The sequence below is a fragment of the Zosterops lateralis genome (genome assembly GCF_965231275.1).
Source record: "Zosterops lateralis genome assembly, chromosome: Z".
NCBI lineage: Eukaryota > Metazoa > Chordata > Aves > Passeriformes > Zosteropidae > Zosterops > Zosterops lateralis.
This window is the reverse complement of record NC_139800.1, coordinates 39,307,055-39,328,118: the sequence shown is the minus strand read 5'-3', so window position 1 is coordinate 39,328,118 and position 21,064 is coordinate 39,307,055. Positions and strand designations below refer to the sequence as shown.

At 48.2% G+C, this 21,064-nt stretch overlaps 1 protein-coding gene across 2 annotated transcripts in view; it reads left to right on the top strand.

Annotated features, from left to right (window-relative positions):
• Positions 1-9,492: 9,492 nt before the first annotated feature.
• The window catches only part of PTCH1 (patched 1), a 66,669-nt gene continuing 55,097 nt past the window's right edge, over positions 9,493-21,064 (top strand). Inside the window, exons 1-2 of one of the 2 annotated variants that reach the window (XM_083883334.1) lie at positions 9,493-9,723; positions 11,232-11,424. In XM_083883334.1, the coding sequence (XP_083739460.1) occupies positions 9,523-9,723; positions 11,232-11,424 (394 nt within the window). In that variant the 5' untranslated portion in view covers positions 9,493-9,522. Of the gene's footprint in view, positions 9,724-11,231; positions 11,425-19,647; positions 19,735-21,064 lie in introns of those variants that run through there. The other variant, XM_083883335.1, reaches the window with a different exon arrangement.

Genomic DNA, 21,064 nt, shown 5'->3' with positions numbered 1-21,064 from the left:
GAAATATACTCTTCCATAAGAGTGTCTTGGGTTGCAATTTACAATGCAATATGTTTTAGCCAGCCTCATTAAATATAGTAGAGAAGACTAACTGGCTGCTCTTCCCCCCAGTGGAACATGAAAGTACTTGACAAAACAAAAAGGCAAAGAAACAGTACAAAACACAGCTTCATCATGATACGGAGGCATGTGGCTGGCATTTATCTGGGGAGAAAAATCTCTATAGCTAACCAAGCTAAGATAAAATGTCAAGAGCAATCTAACAATTCTTACACATCAGGGCTTAAACATATCAGCAAAGGCAAGACAGATTTCTGTTCTGACACTTAAAGAAAAGCAAAACCCTAAAGGGAAGAATGTTGGGCTTCCTGATGAGCAGTTTAGCATTGAAACTTCCTGATGAGAAGTTTGGACATTGAACTTCCTTGTAGCTGAGCTGCTAGTTTGTTAAAATGGGAAGATGCAAAGGCAGAGATAATATTTTTTATTAATCCGGCTTGTACAGTTGCAGAAAAAATGATAGTTTTTGTGTGCGCAAGCCCTTCAGTTACTAAAAACTCCCTTCAAATTATGCACTTGGGAGCTGAAATTCATTAAGAGGGAAGACACTAGAAATCCCAGGTTCTTTAACAGGTTTAGGGTATACTTTAGTGTGTATAAAAGATGCATAAAAACCCTCTTCCATTTTCTCCTCCAGCTCCTTCCAAAAACCTCTGTGTGCTCCCTAGACAATAAATTCCTGTTTCTCAGCTATATTAGAAGATAACACCTCTTAACTCCTCTCTATTTCAGAGACTCAAATGCCTTTCATCTCATTTCCAATTAAACTCAGCATAATTAAATTCATGAGCACTGTTCCTAACATGCACGTAACTTTGAAGTTCATTGTTTCTCTTTCAGAGCTGAAGAAAGACTTGTGTATCAATGACTTTGCCTAGATTCCCAACTATTCCACTTGTTCCAATTTATTAATAAAATAATAATAATAATAAAAAAATCACTATAACTTACTAAACCACCCTCGGGCATATTTTTACCACATGTGACCCCACCATTTCAACATGACTCTCTGTTTTAAAAGTGGAGTCAAATATGGTTAGTAGCAAGTGATGGCATAGGAAATCACCTCAATCCTGGTGACCTCTAGTGTTCTAGGAAGCACTAGAGGGAGAAGAGCAGATTGTTTAGCCCTTATATAAATCTTCTTCACATGGCAGACAGGTAGGAGTGACTTGTCAGCAGAACCATAGCAGAGTTGTAAGGCTTACCACAGCCACTAGTGTTCATATTCCCAGGGGATTTTTTACCAGATTCCAAGACTCTCTTGGATGAGGTGTCACTCTCTCTCCCACGGAGAGGTATAGAATTGGGAAACACTGCAGTAGAAACAGGAGGTTTATGGGCTGGTATACACTTCAATGCCTCCCTCTAACTGTGAATCCTCTCATTAATCACCACAGTTTCAGTAGGTACAAGGTGTGATTCTGTTTCTTAGATCCAGATAAATTCCTGTCAAGTACTCAGACATGTGGTGCTGCTTCTGTAATTTTCTGCACCACATGAAATCTTCAGTCCCTTGGAAATCTTTTGCATCATGTTTAGGAAGATGTGTGAGATCAACAAAAGGCCACAAACAGTGTCACACATACGAAATTTCACAGCTTCCGGTTTGAGACTGATGGAGAAGAGACCATACAGAAGATCTGCTTCCTTTTGCCTTCTGGCCCTTGCATTCTCTCTGTATTTCCTGTATGAACAACTAAAAACCATGTGCTGGGTTAATTACACCAATAAACATGAGAAACGTCTTGGGCCAGGGATGGCCATTAGCCTAGGGATGATCTAAGAGGTTTCTCATGTTTATCAAGCCCATATCAAGTCAAGGATAGCCCGAAAGTGCAGCTTAAAGACCCACTGATTTATTTTCTGCAGAGTTTTCTTCAGCTCTACATTTCTGTTGTCATGGTAGGAATCCTTGGTGTGCCTTGGGTCTTATACCCTTGATGTAAACTGTCAAATGTAAGTCAATGAATTAGCCATGTAAATCATACGCTGTTAAGTCTATTAGCCAAAAGACGGGCTAATTTCGAGCAGCAGAGCTCTGATACTTACTAATCTTTGAAAAACTTTTTGTCAAAAACTTTTTAGCAATATCTTTTAATTAAGTCAATGAATTCTGAGTTCATTGCAAGATTGACCAGGTTTTGGTTTGTTGGTGGTTTTTTTTTCTTAAAAGGCCCAACAAAATTATTCTCAAAAATATGTTCTAGAAATTCCAAATCTAATAGCAAATCAAATGTGACTGACTAGAGATAAAGTGTCATGCATAAACAATGAGTGACAAGTCTTCGAAGACAGGCCATTTATTCCTTACAATGTGCTCTAATTCAGGAGCAACTTGACAACACTTGTCTCAGATCCTGTAACAATACCAGCCACCACAAGCTCTGAAAAAGAAGTATTTCTGCTTGTATATTCTTCTTGTAACTAATCAAGAAAATGTTGCTTTTAAGAAGAAAATCACAGTGGTCTTCCCCAGTAACGTTCAGGAGATAATCACCGGTGGTAACTTCTTGCATTCCACTGCTTCATCTGAAAGATGCCTTTCTAGTGGATTCTACCAAAAATGAAGAGGATGGGCATGAAACTTTTAGAAACAAACATACCCAACCAGGTGCAGTCTAGGGTGCACAGCAGCCAGAAGGAAACTCCTTCTCTCTTCTTTCTGCACCCATCCAACTATGTGTTTCTTCTGACAAGGAAATCGCATTTCACCAACCTGGTACCTTCCACACTCTTCCTCCCCTCCACACCCCAGGTGGGAGCGAGGAGAGGAGGCAGAGGCTGAAGGAGACCCGCTTGATCTGGTGTGCTGTGCTGCTGGGAGGAGCAGTGGAGCGGGGTCAGCGGTGTGGGGCTCTCCCGTCCTTCCTTCCTCCGCTTTTTTTCCTAAAGTTTATTGTAAAGGGGCAACGTTCACGGGCCCGTCACGTGACCCTGACAGGTCCTGCCTATTGAGAGCCAGACCACCCACATAGAGGACGATGGAGCTGCTAATAGAAACAGGCATGTAATTGTGAGGCTTTCCAGCACTCGGCAGAATGTCTGCAACATAGGAGAGTTGTTTTTTATCTTTTCAATTCCTTTGGCTTAAAGGGGAAGGAAGGAAGGAAGGAAGGAAGGAAGGAAGGAAGGAAGGAAGGAAGGAAGGAAGGAAGGAAGGAAGGAAGGAAGGAAGGAAGGAAGGAAGGAAGGAAGGAAGGAAGGAAGGAAGGAAGGAAGGAAGGAAGGAAGGAAGGAAGGAAGGAAGGAAGGAAGGAAGGAAGGAAGGAAGGAAGGAAGGAAGGAAGGAAGGAAGGAAGGAAGGAGAAAGAAAAAGAAAAAGAAAAAGAAAAAGAGAAAAAAAAGCACTGATGTTCCGTTTAAGCCGTCAGTACCAGTGAATGAGGGCGCGCCCAGACCTCCAGCACGGCTCTCCCCGAGCGGCTCCGGCAAGGGCACTGATGGTAGGTGCCTCCCCTTCGGCGGGGCGGCAGCGGGCCGGGGCTGCGCGACCCGGAGGAGAGGGGCCGGGCCCGGGGCGATTTTGGAGGGGCTATACGGGTCTTCGCCGGGGCCCAGGGCTGCCTGAGGGGGAGGGGGAGTCTCCCTCCCACCGTCGGGGGCCAGGGCTACCGACCGGGCAGCGGGTGCGGCCTCAGCAGGGCCGGCAGCGCGGGGTAGGCGGGCGGGGTGTGGCGGGGGCTCGGCGCGGAGCAGGAGCGGCGAGGCTCCCCCGGGGCCAGGCGCTGCTCCCCCTCGCCCAGCTGGGCGATGAGGTGGCTCTGAGCTGCCGTAGGGATGCGCGGGGGTACACGCTGCTGATGGGCGGTGGCTCCTGAGGTGACTCCAGTGCCGCGGAGGACGGCAAACGAGTCCCCGATCTCTGCATTTCGCACCTGTTTGAATTCTGGTCCGAACAAGCTGCCTTATGGGGGGCAGAAGCTTTTCTGGGGCTAGGCTCTACAGGACAGGGGCCGCTTGAGGTTGAAGTCAATATTGGGTTCAGCCTCCGGCTCCAGGATTGGACTCCTCGTGTGGCTGGTACCGGGCACCGTCAGGAGTGGCTGCTGTCATCGGTCCTGTGTGTCCTGTCTCACTGCTCCCAAAGCCTGGAGACTGGGGGAATGCTCAGTGACAGATCTCACCCTCTCCGCTGCCTTAGCTCCACTACGGGAGATAGACCTGGGGGAGGCAAAAGCACGGAGGGGAGTGGGGAGACATATAGCATCGTCGGACGGTTTTAAAAGAAGTGTTGGAGCCAAGGTGGGTATTTCACAGCTCCTAACCAGATAGCCTTTACCAGCTGTGGTTAGAGAGTCTCACCTTGTTTCAGGACCAGTCGCATAGGTGTATCTAGTTTCTGGCTAAGGCTACTAGGAGCATTGCGTATCTGAATTATAATTTGACATTGTATCTGGACAGCAGGTAGGTTGTTTAGAAATACCAGGGCTGAGGAGGGAGGGGGAGGAGAAGGAATCTTTTAAAATCTGTTTCATTTTAAAAGCTTGTAGATATAAAACTGGCACCCCACACTGAATTAAAACGTCTTAGGCTTCTCAGTTTTTATCCTTATTTCACACACACATGCACACACACACACACATGCACCTTTTATTTTGTTCTGCCTTTGCCACAGTGTATAAAGCCCTATTGAGACATGTAGGCGTGATGTGTAAACCGGATTAGCAGTATGAAAGAAAGACATACAATGAGACTGAATTGTTTTACTTCCTTTTCATTTCTCACGCCTATATCTCTAATAAATTTGTTGCTCCAGCGGTGGGTCAAAGAGATTGTGTCGCTCAGCTTTTTTTTTCTGCAAGGCCTGATGGCAGAGATCATGGAAGTGAATGCCCTGCCTTCTGGCACATGCAAAACTTGATCTCTGTCTTTACACAGACGCGGTGTTGTCCAGACTGGCTAAAAAAGGTTCAGTGTAACTTTCCCATCTCAATGCACATTAACGTCCTGCAAGTGGCAGGGCATTTTGCCAGGAAAGGAATCTGATTTGAAGACTACTTGGATTTATAGAGGTAAAGCACCTCGTGGAATATGATAGGGTCTGCTAGGTCTGGGATGTCCTCGTGGTTTTGGAGGGAGTGGGCTGTTGCTCCATCCACTATCTTCCCCAGCTTCCCGTGCGCTCTTGTCCTCTGGGAGTCTGCTGCTGCGCGGGAGGAGCCCAGAAGCCTCGGAGACTCCTCTGGAGGCACATTTCCCCGCAGCCCTCCGCAGAAGAAAATGCCAGCGCTCCTGGGTTGGTGCTGTAGATCCCTCATTTGCTCCTTTGTGGCGTGCAGAGCAGCTTTCCATTAAAGGAGATCAGGGGTAATTAGCCGCATTATTTTGACAAGTTGGCTCGAGCAGTTCCCTTTCTTCCAGGGCTGAGGAGGGGGAGAGGCCGCCCGCCTCCTTCCCCGGGCGCGGGCGCGGAGCGGCGGCGCTGCCCTGCGGAGCGGCTCCCGCTGCGCGCCCCGCGACGGCAACCCTCGCCGGCCCGGTGGCCAACACGGCACTCCCAGTGGAAGAGGAGAGGGAGGCTCAGGCTGCCCTGCAAAACTCAGTGTCTGTGATATTACGTCAAAGCCAGAATCAGGTGTGCGGGCGGAGTACAGGGCCGAGACAGACCTGTGCACTTAGGCGATACAAACTTGTGTGAGAGACAAAAATTTGAGGGAATAGAAAAAAAATCTGATTATTTTCCCACAAGTCGGTCTTCTCCATTGGTCAGTTCTCTTGTAAACCGTACTAAAGGCATCCTAAGTGCCTGCGCTTCATTTCTGTCTTTTCTTTATTGGGATAATCAGATGCTCCAGCAGTGCAAATTCTTTTGGTGAGTGTCTGCAGGTGAAGAGCAACATGGCAAAATGCGTTAAAGTAAAATCACTGTAAATATCTGTTACCCATTGTTAACCTCTGTTTGATTGATCCCTTACCTGGCTGCAGGAAGTGTGAAGCTCTTCTTGCTCCCCTGCAATATCAGAGTTTATGAACACAAAGGGAATGTAAGTAAGAGGCAGAGCATTACAGAATGAAGCACTACGACTAAAGTAAAGGCTGCAATTCTTGTACACCAGCCTGGGCTGTCTAGGCATTGAAAGGAACAGGTATGAATGGTTGTAGACTGCAGCCCCTCTACCTAAGGAGGCAACTTTCTAGGCCTTCACCACATGTCAGCATGTCCTAGATAAGAAATCTGGGAGATCCCTTCGGGTTGCTGAAGATGAAGATAGCCCTTGGTGTGGCAGAGCAGTTGCACACTCAAGGCATGCATATCACAGTAAGCAGTGCTTACAAATGTAAATAAGGGCAGATTGATTAGGAACAACATTATTGCCAGGAATGTAGCAAGCAGGCGTCAGCTATGTGGCAGACTGGGGGCAGCCACTGCTCTGACCACCCAAGTGGAGACTTTTACACTGACATTTCTTCCTTGAGGGGGAAAAAACCCCAACATGCATACACACACCCGTCCCAGGAACAAGACCAATTAGATCTCTGCAATAATTAATCTCTTGTATATGATATCGATAGCTATATCTATACCTATATATCCTTCCAGACAGGGGAGAGAGAGGGGAGATTAAGACAATGCTTGTTAAATTTGAGTCTTCAGATAGAGTTCTGGAATCAGCAGTGACAATGGGCTTTAGGCTACTGTGTGAAGGCTAGCAAGCAGGAGGCACATAGGACAGTGCTGGGGATTCCACGTGCTTGAAGAGACACTCTTCCCTGGTTTTGAAGCCTACTAGGAGGATGAACTACAATGCTTCTGTGCCCATCCCTTCTTTCTCCATTCCTCTGCTCTGCTACCCGTTCGGACATGGCGAGGCTGAGCACTTGCAGAAGTACTGTCACATAACTTCCTAGCTAGATGGATGGTCCTTTTCCCAAGTGGAAATTTGAATTGGAGGTGGCCAACTGCACCCCAGTTGCAGGTTTCAGCCTCAAACAGAAAACAGCCTTCAGCTGCAAGTGCTTCGCCTACATGTGCGTGCCTGACAGCTTGCTGCTCCTAGCAGCTTTCCTGTGCGGAGGAGGGCAGGGCCTTCAAGGAGACAAGTTTTCCCAGGGTGGGAAAAGACGCAGTTGGGATGAAATCAAAGGGAGAAGGGACCCCCTAGTCGGAGGGTATGGCCTTTGAAAGGCTCGGACCGTTGGTGCCTGTAGGCAGTCTCAGGCAGAGAGCAGTGCGGTGCGCAGCTCGTTCCCGCCGACGGCCTCGGCTCCCGGGACGCTGCCAGGCCCCGTTATCGGCGGCGGGACGGCCCCGCTAAGGGTGGTCACCAGCCCGCCGAGGGGAGGAGGACGCTTGTAGTGTCCAGGAGTTGATGGGTTTTGCTCAGGACCACTGCCCCAGCTCGGCGAAGCTGAAGGGAGAGGTGCGCGGTGCCGGCGCGTTTGTCGAGCCGGGCACCGCACCGGGCAGGGGCTGCACCAGGGGCTCTTCCCACCTCGGCTCCCCGTGCCCCTCTCTTCTTCGCTGCATTTCTCCCACGCCTCCTCCAGCTCCCGAACCCTTTACAGCCGCGCTGCTCCACAGGCGTGCAGCAGCCGTCCTGCGGGAGGGCAGCCCCCCGGGGCGCCTCCCCGGGCCGGGCCGGGCCCGAGGGGCGGGCTGTCCGCTCCCGCCCGCCGGTGGCACGGGTGCACGGCACGGCCCGGGGCCGCCCCCCGGGGAGCCCGCCGCGGGCCGGGGCCCGGGCCCGGGGGACGCGCGCAGCTCTGGAGGCAGCAATTAATAGCTGATTCTCAATGGAGAGAGACGTGGAGAAGCGGTGCCAAAAAATTAAACAATCACGTGTAGTTCAAGAAATGTTTAGCGCGGCCAGGCAGGCTGCGTTTCGTGGGCTTTTACACGAAGAACATTAGAACTGGCTTTCCTCAGGTTTCAGTTTAAGAATGAGCCCTAAGTTGAAACGGCTAGCTACCGCGCGACTTTAAATCCCTTAAGTGTTAAGTTTTCATTGTATTTTTCTAACTGGACGGGGTCGTTTTCTTGCAAGGAACTAAGTCTCCTCTTTAGTAAAAAAAAAAAAAAAAAAAAAAAGACGGAGAAAAATCTGGCACTTTCTACCGCAGTATCCACCACCTTGTCATTATTCCTGCAAGCCTGGGAATTCAGCTCGGACCTCCCAGTATTTGTTGCAGCTCGAGGCCAAGGTGCCTCTAAAAGGATTTTCTTCTAAGGCCTTTAGAAATCGTTTAATGCTGCCTTTTCCGAGTTTCCCTTTTTTTTTTTTTTTTTTTTTTTTTTTTTTTTTTTTAAGGGAAAAATGTATTTCTGTATGTCCCTGACGAGAAAGTTCCGCGCGTGTATTTGCAGGAATCCTGGACGGGGGTCGGGGGATAAGGGCGGGGGGGGGCCCGGGGGGGATAGCGCTCTTGAAAAGAAAACTAAGAAGAAAGGGGGAGAAGGCATTCCTTAATGGAAGTATTGCATGCAAAGAAGACTGGATCTCTTTAAGGCTCCCCCTGAAGCTGGAGATGCACACACAAGGGTTGCCGGCCTGGGTGGTCTCTCTACTTTGGTGAGCTGTTGCTAAGCAGCTAATAATAGTCATGTTTGCTGAGTAATTTCTGCCCTCCTCGAGCCAATCACCTCGCAGAAACCCAAGCCATCTGACAGCCCCGGGGGCGGGCTCTCAACCCCTTTTTTTTTTTTTTTTTCCTCCCTCTCTAGCTCTCTCTCCACTCATACTCCCCCCACCTCCCCCCCCCCCCACCCCCCACCCCTCCTCCTCTTTATCCAAATGGAGAGAGTCCTTTTTTTCTTCTTCATCTCATCTCTGGAGCCGAGGGGCTGCAGCTCGGCGCTGCCGCGCACACACCGGGGGAGAGCGCCAGGCAGCCGCCCGCCCGCCGCCGCGGCGGGGCCAACCGCGGAACCCCGCGGCCCGCGGGAAGCTCCCCGGCGCTGAAGGAGGATGGTGCGGCGCGGCGAGGCAGCCCAGCAGCAGCAGGAGCAGCCGCGGCCCGCCGCGCCGCCGCGCCGCCGCCGTCGCTAAGCGCCGCCGCGGACAGCGGCTTCCCGGAGGCAGCGGCGGCCGGCCGGAGCAGGCGATCCCAACGGGAGCGGAGGACAGCGCGGCGGCGGCGGCGGTCGGGGGATCCCGGGGGTCGCGCCCGCCCGTCCGCCCGCCCTCGCCGGGCGCGGGGAGCGGCCGCCTGCAGCTCGGGGTCCGCGCGCGATGTGGCAATGGGAGGCGCGGGGAGCGACTCGGCCGGAGCGGCCGCGGCGGCAGCCCCAGCCCCGCGCCCCGCGTGAGGCGGCCGCGCCGCAGCAGCCCCAGCAGCAGCCCCAGCCCCGGCGGCGGCGGCGCCGGCAGCCCCCGCAGCAGCAGCAGCAGCAGCATCGGCAGCCCGCGGCCCGCAGCGCCGCCAGTCCCCCGCGGCCCCGCCGCGCCCCCGGGGCCCCGGGCCCCGCCGCGGCAGCGCCAGCGCCAGCGGCAGCTCTCCCGTCCTGCCGGCGGCGGCAACATGGCCTCGGCCGGTAACGCCTCGGAGCCGGAGACCAGCGGCAGCGCGGGCGGCGGAGGCCACCCCGGCCGGGCGGCGAGAACCGGCGGCGGGAGGCGGCGAAGGACTGCAGGGAACAGGCGCGCCGCGGCGCCCGACCGGGAGTATCTGCAGCGGCCAAGCTACTGCGATGCGGCTTTCGCCCTGGAGCAGATTTCAAAGGTGCATTCAATCTCTCACTCTTTTTTCCAGAGATACACGCTAGTAGTGGTAGTGCTGCTTTTTCCGCGGGGGAGGAGGAGGGAGGTGGGGAGGTGGTGTGTTTTCTCGCGGGGGTGGAAGGAGGAGATGGAAGCGAAACGGCCACCAATAAAATGCTGGGAAAAAGAGAGGGACGTCTGTGACTCTTCAGTGCGGGAGAGAGTGCCCTCCTTCCCTCCCTTGCTCGCCTGTGCCTGCCCTGGTGCGTGCCTGTGCTGTGGAGCAGTTCTCCTCCTAAACTTCCCGAAATAGCCTCGGCTCGGTCACGGCCTCCCAATGGCTAGCCCCAGGCCCGCTCCCACTCTCCGCTTCCTTTCTGCTTCTCTATCCTTTCGTAGCGCCCTGCGACCTCGGCAGCACCCGCTCCCGGCCGGAACAGGGGGGAACCCGGCCGGCCGGTTTCTTGGCAGAAGTTGGGCTTTTGTAAAGTTTTCCGCCGAGCGCCGGGACGGCGGCTGCCCTCGGAGAACGCCGTCCCCAGCAGAGAAGGCAGCGGTTTTCTCCCTCGCCCGGCGGCCGGAGGGGGAGCGAGGGCCGTAAACAAATTGGCACCTTAACCCTGCCTCGCGGGTCCCCGCCGAGGGCCGGAGGGGCGGGCGGGGCCGGGGGACGGCCCGGCCGCCAATCTCCGCCGGCCAAAAAATGTTCAAAGTAAACAATCTCCAAAAGCAAAGCTGCCTTGCTGCAGGGATGGTTTCACTTCAGAGAGCGGATTTCTAGGCTTTGTAAGAAGAGGGAAAGGAGGAGGGGAAAAAAAAATCCATGTGGCTGCCCTCTTCCGTTCACAAATATTGTCGTAACTTACAGATGGCTGCTCTACTTCCTAATTCAGATCACACAGCGTCTCCAAACTCTATGGAAATGAATTACTGCAGATCTTAGAGCGCTGCTCACCACGTGGGTCTTGCCTCAGCACCAAGCCCCTGCTAGGAGCTGGGAATGGGGGAAACGGCCACTGCCACCCACTATCTGTCACACAATCCCCTTGCCTCTCCTCCCCAGTCATTCTGGGGTTCCAAGGAGAACAGGAAAAGGGACTGTTCTTTCTTGTGGCTGTTGAGGTTCATCGGAAGTAGTTCCTTCTTCCTTGGGGCCACAGTCTCGCCAGCGCGAATGCTTTGAGCTGGCGGCGATGGCTCGGGCAGGAGAAGAGTGTGGTGGTGGGCGACACGGGCGAGGGCCCGGGTGCCGCGCAGTGTTGTCACCCCCAAACCCGCCTGTTTGTCTGGGGGAAGGATGGCTGCCAGCAGGTACATCTTGCCCCTTCCTGTGTGCGTGCTCGAGGGTTGCTGCCGGGCAGGGCCGCGGGGCAGAGGGCCCTGCTGGAAGGATGGCTGTGTGAGCTGCTCACAGCACTCCATCCTTCCTCCGGGGCCCGCCCCAGGGACAGGCGCTGTCCCGCTGGAGGGAGGGCCCGGGCTCCCCCGCTCCTGGCGGCCCCCAACTACTGACCTCTTCTTGCTTTGCAGGGGAAGGCGACGGGACAGAAAGCGCCGCTGTGGCTGCGAGCAAAGTTTCAGAGACTGTTATTTAAACTGGGCTGTTACATACAGAAAAACTGCGGAAAGTTTTTGGTTGTCGGCCTTCTGATATTTGGGGCTTTCGCTGTAGGATTAAGGGCAGCTAATCTCGAGACCAACGTGGAGGAGCTGTGGGTGGAAGGTAAGTCCGGGGGGTGCCCCTGTTTTCTGTTGCCGCCCCTGCCCGCCTGGCCGGCCGAGGAGAGCCGCCCGGGGCCGCTCGGCGTGCCCGGCAGGAGCGGCCGCCGCCGGGGCAGGGAGGCGGGCGGCTGTGGGGGCGGGCGGGAGGCGGGCACTGCGCTGGGCGCGCGCGGCCCCGGGCGGCGCCTACCACTTTCCGCCCGCGGGGGGCCGCGGCGGCCGGGTCGTGCGCTCGGCGGAGGGCCGCCGGGACGGCCCGTCTCCGGCATCCCGTGCCCTCGCCTCTGCCCCGTCTCTCAGCGCGGGCGAGCTGCGGGCGATGCGTTTCCGCGTCCCCGCCGGCGGTGGGAAGCGGCCGCGCTGCCGCCAGGCGTCCCCTCCGCCATTTTGGGAGTGCGCGCGGCCGCGGCGGGGGAGGGGCGGGCGGCGCGGCGGGGCGGGAGCCTGTGTGTGGTCCCGGGCTTGGACAGCTTTCAGCTGAGGGGAGCGCGGGGCTCACCGCGGAAAAAAAAGAAAGAAAGGAGAGGAGGAGAGAGAGGACGAGGGAAAAAAAAAAAGAAAAAAGCCACCCCCCAAAAGCAGCCCCAAACCAAAACCCCAAACCTCCCCCCACACACAAAAGAAACCCCCCCCCCCCCCCCCAAAAAAAAAAAAAAAAAAAAAAAAAGGCAGCCGAGGCGAAGCGGAGCCCGGAGTGGGGCAGCCAGCCGGGCGGGGCAGGCCGCGCTGAGAGGCCTGGCTCCAGGCTGCCGCGGGTTTGGGGTTTAGGTGTAGCTCTTGGTGGGATTTTTTCCTTCTTTTTTCTTTTCCTCGTCTCGCCCGTCCCTACCCGCCCCCCCCCTTTTTTTTTTTTTTTTTTTTTTTTTTTTTTTTTTTTTTTTTTTTTTTTTTTTTTTTTTCTGAGGGGCGGGAAATACTGTTTATTAAGGATCACGTTCCCCCATTAGCTGCTGGGTCGACGTGAAAACAGAGTTCCTTGACTGCAGCAATTACTACTCCAGGTTTATGTCAAAGTAGCTTGCAGCAGAATTTGGCTTATAAAAGTTAATATGGGAGGCTGCATAAATAATCATTACTAAATAGGTCTCTGTCCGTGTATGCGTGGAAAAGCTAGTGCTGGGTGCAAACAAAGTCGGTGCCTGTTTTGAAGGTGGTCTGTCTGCCCGAGGTGAATTGGAGCGTATAGGGTCGGAGTCTGTCCTTCCAGATGACAGTCGTATGAGGGTCAAGATGAAATTCGCGGGTCATTTAATAAGTGTTAGGTTTTTCTGTTGTGGAGAATAATGGCCCTTTTTTGGTCCATATAGTGCAGGAGTTCAAAATATGGTGAGATCTGCTGCCATCAGTTCTGCTTGAGAGACAGAACAAGGCACTACGAGGTCCCATCTGTAGGCAGAGATGTGCAGTCAGAGTTTGCACTGGGGTCACTAGCTACAGATCACTGACTACAGTACCTTAAATACTAATGAAAATGACTGTGAATCTTGTTTTTCTTCACTGTTAATTTTCCTTCCAAACTCACCGTGAGGTTGTTGTGGAGAAGTTTCTTTTGTCAATTTTTGCTCTTAGGTATTTTGTCTCTGTTTTTCTGTGTTTATGTGTTAGGTAGATTAATATGTGGTTGCAGCTCCATCCCACATGCTCCATTGACATTATCCTGGTGTTACTGGTGTTCACTTGCTTGGAATGGTGATACTATTCAATTAATGCCATCTGCTGATGGTACCTCAGTGGCTGGCCTGGCAGTAAAGATGCAATTCTCAAGGAAAATAAATAGGATTTGCAAAATAGTTGCTTGGTTCAGTTGCTGCACTGGCCTCTTCTCATGTCATTATTTGCATAGGGAAAGAGTGGGGAAGTCCTTGAAATAGAATCTAGTGGAAGTTGTTGTGAGGTTTTTATAGCCAAGATGAATTCATAATGCAGCTAGTTTGCCAAAGTTAACCTATGTAATTTCACATGTATCTAGTTTAGTTTCTTCATTAAAAATAAATTAAAACTCTGAGTTTAGAAACCTTTTCATTTCAAAACTAGCCAGCAAAGGCTAGTAGATTGCGGTGAGATAACATATTCTGGATCAAGTTTAAATTAATTTCTAGTTTTCCCATTATAGCACTACATGACCATTCACAGTAAAGAGCTTGCTAAAATGTGCTTTCTTGATCGCGGCTCTGTAAATGTTCTGCTCACAAACCAGGATGTTGTACAATTAAACCTAACAGATACCAATTGCGTATTTTTGTTGCTAAACTACAAACAGGAGTACAGATTGAGAGTTTGAGATGGAACAGACACAGGAAGGGATAGCACGAAGAATGCCATTCTTTCTTTGCAGAACTGCAAAGCAGCACCGAACTTGTTCTTCCACGCTTACAGGCAACTGGTCCTAACAGCTTTAAAGTACACTCCTTGGAGGTTCATACAGTAAGGGACTTTCAAAATCAAGGCTTCTTAGAGCAGAAGCAGTGGCTGAATTGTCCTGTTTATTAAAACAGCTGTTTCATGTCACCTTTTACCTTTTGTTTACTGAGAGTTTGGATGAACTAGGCAGTGCTGGCCAGATAGAATCACAGAACTGTTTAGGTTGGAAAAGATTAGTAGTATCATCAAATCCAACTGCTAGCCCAGTGACATTGAGTTCACCACTGAACCAGGTCCTTTAATGTCACATCTAAACACTTTTTAAATACCTCCACGGATGGTAATTCAGGGGTGGCCTGTTCCAGTGCTTAACAGTCCTTTCTGTGAAGAATTTTTTTTTACTATCCAATCTAAACCTCCCCTGGAGCAACCTGAGACCATTACCTCTTATCCTGTCACTTGTTGCCTACATCCTCCATTTGGGTAGCTGCAGAGAGGGATGAAGTCATCTCCAAGGGTGCTCTTCTCCAGGCTAAATTATCCCAGCTCCCTCAGCCACTCCTCACAGGACTTGTCCTCCATTGTCCTTTTCTGGATGCAGTCCAGCACCTCAGTGTCTTTCTTGTAGCAAGGGGCCCAAAACTGACCACAGAATTTGAGGTGTGGCCTCCCCAGTGCTCACTACAGGGGGACAATCACTGCCCTGGTCCTGCTGGCCACACTATTGCTAATGCAGGCCAGGATGCCACTGGCCTTTCTGGCCACCTGGGCGCAGCCAACTCATGCTCAGCACCGCCAGGTCCTTTTCCTGGGGTAGCTTTCCAGCCACTCTTTCCCCAGCCTGTAGTCTGCATGGAGTTGTGACCCAAAGACAGGACCTGACACCTTATATTGTTGAACATGGTATGAACCTCATACCATTGGCCTTGACCCATTGATGCAGCCTGTCTAGATCGCTCTGCAGAGCTTTCCTGCAGATCAACACTCCCACTCAGCTGAGTGATATCTGGGAACTGACTGAGGGAGCACTTGAACCCCTCATACACGTAATAAAGATATTTAACAGGACTTGTCCCATCACTGAGCCCTAGGGAGCCCCTCCAGTGATAGGCCACCAACTGGATGTAACTCTCTCTGTGCCCCAGCCATCCAGACAGTTTTTAACTCAGCAAACAGTACACCTGCCCAAACCACGAGTAGCCAGTATCTCCAGGAATATGCTCTAGGAAACAGTGTTAAAGGTGTTATTCAAGTTTAGATAGACAATATCCATAGTCTTTCCCTCATTTACTAAGTTATAGAAGAAGATAAGGTTAGTCAAGTAGCGCCTACCTTTTACAACCCCATTCTGCCTAGGCCTGATCCCTGGACTTTCTTGTATGTACTATGTAGATTCATAGATTACTTGAAGTATACTTCAAGTAACAGTTTTGATTTGCTGCTGAAACTTTTTACAGTTATTAGTGCTGAAAAAATTGGCGGTATTTACTTAAAGAGACAAATTTGATATGGTGTGTTGCTGAATGCCATGGAATATAATATAGCACTGAAGTTTGCTGGAAGTAAATGGTTGCTTTAAAACCATAACAGAATTAATTAACAAACAGTGAAGTGTACTTGGAATGAGTTTTAAGACCATGCACATTCCAAGTTAAATGATTAGTAGGCAGAGCCTGCAGCTGTTATGGCTGAAATATTTACATAAGTCTAGAAGCTCACCTGGTAGGCAAACTTGCCAAGAGACATCTTCCAAACATCATTCCTTCAGATTTCCTGTAGTAGTCTTCCTCCTTCAGAATTTATGCTAGCATTCTTGGCCTTCTCTGAGCCTCCTGATACCAAAGTGGTTTTCCTCTCAGCTTGTTTCTTGGCACTAAGTGTTGTAGAGTAGCTTTTTGTTTTTTGGGTTATTTTTTAAACATAGTCGTCTTCTGGCTGCTGTTCAGAATACTTCAGTTATTACTCTGTGTCCCACAGTGGCTCCATCTGTGTCTCTATCTTGTCAACTTGCTCTCAGTTGTCTTTGCCTGGGACATACACCTGTACCTTCTCAGCACATGAACAGATCTATCATCCCCACATTCATACCTTGCTGCTGCAGGGGGGCTGTCTGCCAGGGCAGACAAATTCTGGACTGGCATTTTAATGGCAGTTGTGTTATTCAGCTTGGGTTGAACTGCTGTACGTGAATGTTCATGCTTCCTGGAGTTGTGGAGGCTGTTTAGCATCTTTATACATTGTACACAGAGAGAGGAAAAAAAAAGGCTTTGATTTCCTAGGTGACTGAATCTTGTTGGACACATGAGCTTTTAGAATCATCCATTCATAGCTGGAGAGTGCTCTGGATGGAAAAGAAATCATGCTCATAATTGGTTATGTTTATTTGCTACCGCTCTTAATAGGCAGTCTAAGATCTGGTGTGTCAACAGCAGTCCTACATGTAACACACATTCACAGCCTCTGCTACTGAAAAAAGGTAGTTTTGTGGCTCTGGAGAAGGTTCTGTTAAACAAAGCTTGAAATTTGGCTACTGCAATGCCTTAAATAATGTTAGTTGGAACAGCTTATAATGGGAGAGATGGTCTAGTCTTGTGCTGTGATAATCCATTTCATGTCACCATTGTCTTGGGATTCTTTTCTCCTCACTTTTTTCATTACCTTTTTTCCTTTAGTGGTCAAAGATCATACTGTACTTTCCTTCCTTTTTTGTTTTCTTCAGTTTTTGCACTTGCTGAAGTTCAGTCAAATCGTTCTCTCCTTAAGTTGCCCTCTTCACAAAGCTTCGTGAGCTTGAACCAAACTCTAACATGCAGAGCTCGCTCCTTCCTTAAACCAGTTTGAAGGAAGAGGGTGGATGTTACAAATAGGGAATGCCTCAGAAGCTCCATAGATCAGTTCAGGTATGTGGAACAAAGTGAGTGTGTTCTAATTGTATGTGAAATAGGACTGAGTGTACAGCAGAAATACTTTGTAAGTCCAGATTTGAGCTAAGGGTAGTATTATTTCCTTTCTCTCTTAAGGGACAAAAATCAGGTTGCTCTGTTGTACTTATGGCTGACCCTTCTTAAAATACATTAATCTACCCATGCAACTTAAGAATGAGGTGAAAATGAGGAAAGTGTGTGAGTGATGCAGGAACCAATATTATTTCCTTAGATTCTCAATTTTCTTAACCCAGCAAGATTAAGTGCAGGTGGAGACAAAAGTTGTTCTTAAGTTCTGCCTAAAGGCACCAGTTAACTTTACACTAGTATTCTTTGGAGAAAAAAAAAGACCCATAACGGAACAGATCTGCGTGAATTTGTTTTTTCAAGGAGACAAATTTATGTGAGTGGGTTGAAGTAACATGTTTGGTTTGAGTACAGTTAGCAGGACTTGACCCAGTCAAGTGTAATTTCTTTCTCCCACAGTCATATGCAGTTGTGGACAGCAGCAGGGGAGTACTGTTTTAGATGTGCTTGCTCCTTCATCACCACATTGGCATGTATAGATGGCAGGAGTTACTCTGCTCTTCAGTCTATCACAACGGGTGTTGACAGTTTCTGTGGCAGTCAAGATATTGTCTCTGATCACATCACCAAATTCACTAGTTTCCTGTGAATCAGGTGACATAAGAGCTTACTTATCCTTGAATGCTGTCTTACACTGTGTTGCACTCCTCAGTGCGTATTGAAAGTTCCTTGGAAGGTGTTTATCTGGAACATTTCCAAGCCACTGTTTGTCTGACTTCAGTATGATTATTTATTACATGTCTTTTTCCACATAATAGCTGAAGGATGGTCATCTGACCAACATGCTTATTTTAATGTTTACTGATAAAGCACAAAAATATTTTAGTCTCTGCTACTGTTTTGAAAAAGAACATCAAATTCTAATATTTACATGATATTTGTGGGTAAAAGCATCCAGGCAGTGGGTGTTATGTTCTTTTGAATTTGAACTCCCTCTGTTTCTGTTTACTGAAAGTTGTTAGGAAAAGATGTTTAAAGGTTTTATTTATATGGATATTTATTTGATTGTCATCTTTCAACAACCTGCTATTAAATTCAAAATCACTGGAGACTCTGTAGAGGCCCTTCCATCTTGACAGGCATCCGCATCATTGCTTGGAGTTTGTACTCCTTGATGAAAAGCTTGTACATAAAAAAAAAAAAAATTAGCAACTTCAGTACATAAAATTGCTCTTTTATCTATAAGTGTTTTAACTAAAATATTGCCTGTGACCATTTTGGTCATTAAAAAGGTAGAGGTTGAAATTCCGAATTCACTGAATGTGGCGGCAGGGATAACTTTAGTGTGACCAGGCCTTATGCATGTACAAAGCCAGAGCAGACTAACAGTGTGCCCATGTGTTAACCTCTTCAGGGAAGGGGAAGAGAAGCTCCTCCTGTAGAATTGGCACTCCTCTAAGCTGTAAGTGCATTGTTGCATGGTTCCTTCTGCCTTTCAGATTTCAGAGGCGTTTAATTTACTCAAGGCCGGAGAAAATTAATCTTCATTGTTATTTCCAAACTTAACAGTGTTGCCAATGCCCTGCCAGAATGTGCCCTACAGATCATTGTTTGGAAGGGTCTGTTTCTTTTTCTGTTGGAATGTGTATTTAAACAGGGTGGTGCCTTGGCTATGCCATTGTCCTCTTCTTCTGAGCTTTGAGTGTCATCTTGTGCTCTGGGGATTTTACTGCCTATGAACAGGGTTTGAAGGCATTTCTGTAGTTCCGGAGAGCTTGCAGATTTTGGTACAGAAGTCCTGGAGTGAAATGGAATAGTTGAAAAAGCAACATTGCTTTCTTGTTCCCCATGCCCCTGTTGCTGAGCGGGAACAGGGGAAGCGTAGGTAAGCAAAAGAGCTAACTTAGCTGTAAGGCTGGCTGCTGCCGAAGGTGTGGTGTGGATGTGGTGGTGAGTAGTTTGGGGCCTACTTACTGCCAGCTCTTGCCACCTGCTCAGTAGCTTGGTTTTATGTTTATTTGCTTCTTTTTGTAGAGAACTGGCCTTCCTTCCTCATTATTCATCAGCAGCCAATGGGTTCAGAAAAGAATGAACTCTAAAAGCTGTGGGTGCTCAGGCTTGCTTTCAGCATAAAATACATTAAGGTAAACCTGAGCTGCTCACCCTGAATCTGTCGATTTTCATGAATATTTTTTTTTTTTTTTTTTTTTTTTTTTTTTTTTTTTTTTTTTTTTTTTTTTTTTTATGGCAAGAGGTGGTCCAAGCCTTGTCATTACATAATATTTTCAGTGGTTCCCCAGAAAGTCATAATATGGTGTAGTGTATGCATGTAACAGTTCTTGACCACTCAACAGATTTAAAGGCTGTTGCATCCAAGTGAATGTTGCACTTACACATAACTGTTAGGAGGCTCCAAAATGTGACAGCTTCCAGATGTATGAACCGACTGATCCCTTTGTTTAGATTATGAACCACAGCTGATGCCTAGATTAGTGCTGGCTGGACAAAGCTATTGGAGATTTGTCTGGTTTCCACAATGCCATGTTTATATTTCAGTTGGATTTTTCCTTCAAAACCGACCTCCCTATGACCTACCTATTGGAGCTGTGTCCACTAGGATGCTGGTTTTAATGTGTCTACAACTTCTTTCCTTTTGGTGTCTAATGGAACATGTTCTCATTTTCGCACTCTTGGACTATGACGCTCAATCTTTTTAACTTAACCTGCTTCAGCCTATAAGCACTCAGGTAAAACCATGCTTGTAAAGTTCTTTGCCCCACAGCTAGCTTTTTTCTGCTAAAACAGCGTTTTGGTTATAAATCTTGCTGGGCTGTTACTGGTCAGGTGTTTTCCTCTGTATATAGAATAAAGTCCAGTCCTTTGCACAGTGCTTTTTCTATCTACAGGTGACGTGGCTTTAGCTGCTCTGTTTCAGAGTTCAGAAGGATCTGGAGTGCAGAATTTTATCAGGTTCATTCTTCTTTGTATATGCTATACAGGTATATGCATTTTTTCAGCCATCCATATTTATCTGCGGTATTTGACTTGTTTTTCTTCAGTGTTTCAGCTTTTTGTTCTTTTGATTTTTCTGATCTCTGCTGCTTTGTAGTATGCAGGAAGTCTTGCCCCAGTTATGTTTGTGAGTGAAGAAATCAGTAAAACTTTTCAAGATTTGCATGACAGTTCTATAATAAGAATGTAGTCACCTATCAAAGTTCAGAAAAATAAAAATGTGCAATATTCATTAGTGCTTAAGAAACTATATAATTTTCTAGTGTTGATGCTTTGCTGGAGTGGCAGATTCCCAAGACAGTGCCTTATGACAGAAAACTCAATACTGAGAATGTAAGTGTGATATCTGTGCTGAGAAGGTATGCCATATTATAATGGCCACCTCATTTATGTGCCCATGAATCAAGGAGAACAGAAAAATATTTTACTCCAGTTTTGCATAATCTGTGATATTTTGTGTCCACTCAGATTGTGCCAAATATGACTGATGAATACCATATACAATAAATTATGTTCACTCTTGCTGTTAATTGAGTGACTTTTGACTTGGAGTAGTTTTTCATTGTACAGTACAGTAAAAGTAGATGGAATGGAATTGAAAAGGAGTAGTTTTTAATTCAGAATTTAAAAATAAAACATTTTTCTTGTTTCTTTTTTTACTCTGTAAACTTAGTTTAATATCTGTAAATACAATTGACTTCTTCTTGGTTTTGCTCTGTTATTTTCATTTACTATCACCTCAGTTACCATAAACAGACTGATTTTGGCAGCAGTAGTAGTTTCATGAGGTAAAAAGTTCTTTATGGAAACTGCTGAGCATATACATGTTTTGATGTATGGAGAATTTTAATTTTGCTTTTTAGAATTAATGTCTTGGCTTTAACTTCTGCTTGGTTTTGAGAAACTTAGTTATTTCAGTGCTTGAGCAAAATACACAAGAGGTAAGGGAATGAAGAGAACCATAACCTGACTCTTTCTGCAAAGGTGCTGCTTCTTTAGAGAATTGTACTGAACTTAGTTCCAGCTTCAAATATACAAGTAATCATTGTGTATTTGAAACATCTGTATTTTGCTCATGTGCCAGCACATGTGCAGTGTTGTACACCCATATACCTGAAGCTGGAACTCAGTCCTTAGACTGTAATACAGTCTTCTTTTATTAACAGTGAGATAAGTTAAAAGAAACAGTCTTCTCTTGTTTACCAGTATGAAGCATTTCTGCTTTTCAGTCAGTAATCAAAAGTTAAGTGCAGCAAACTAGAAATGAGCACTGTTGAGTCAAGTTGTATGATTTTTCCCCCCTGTTAAATCATTGCT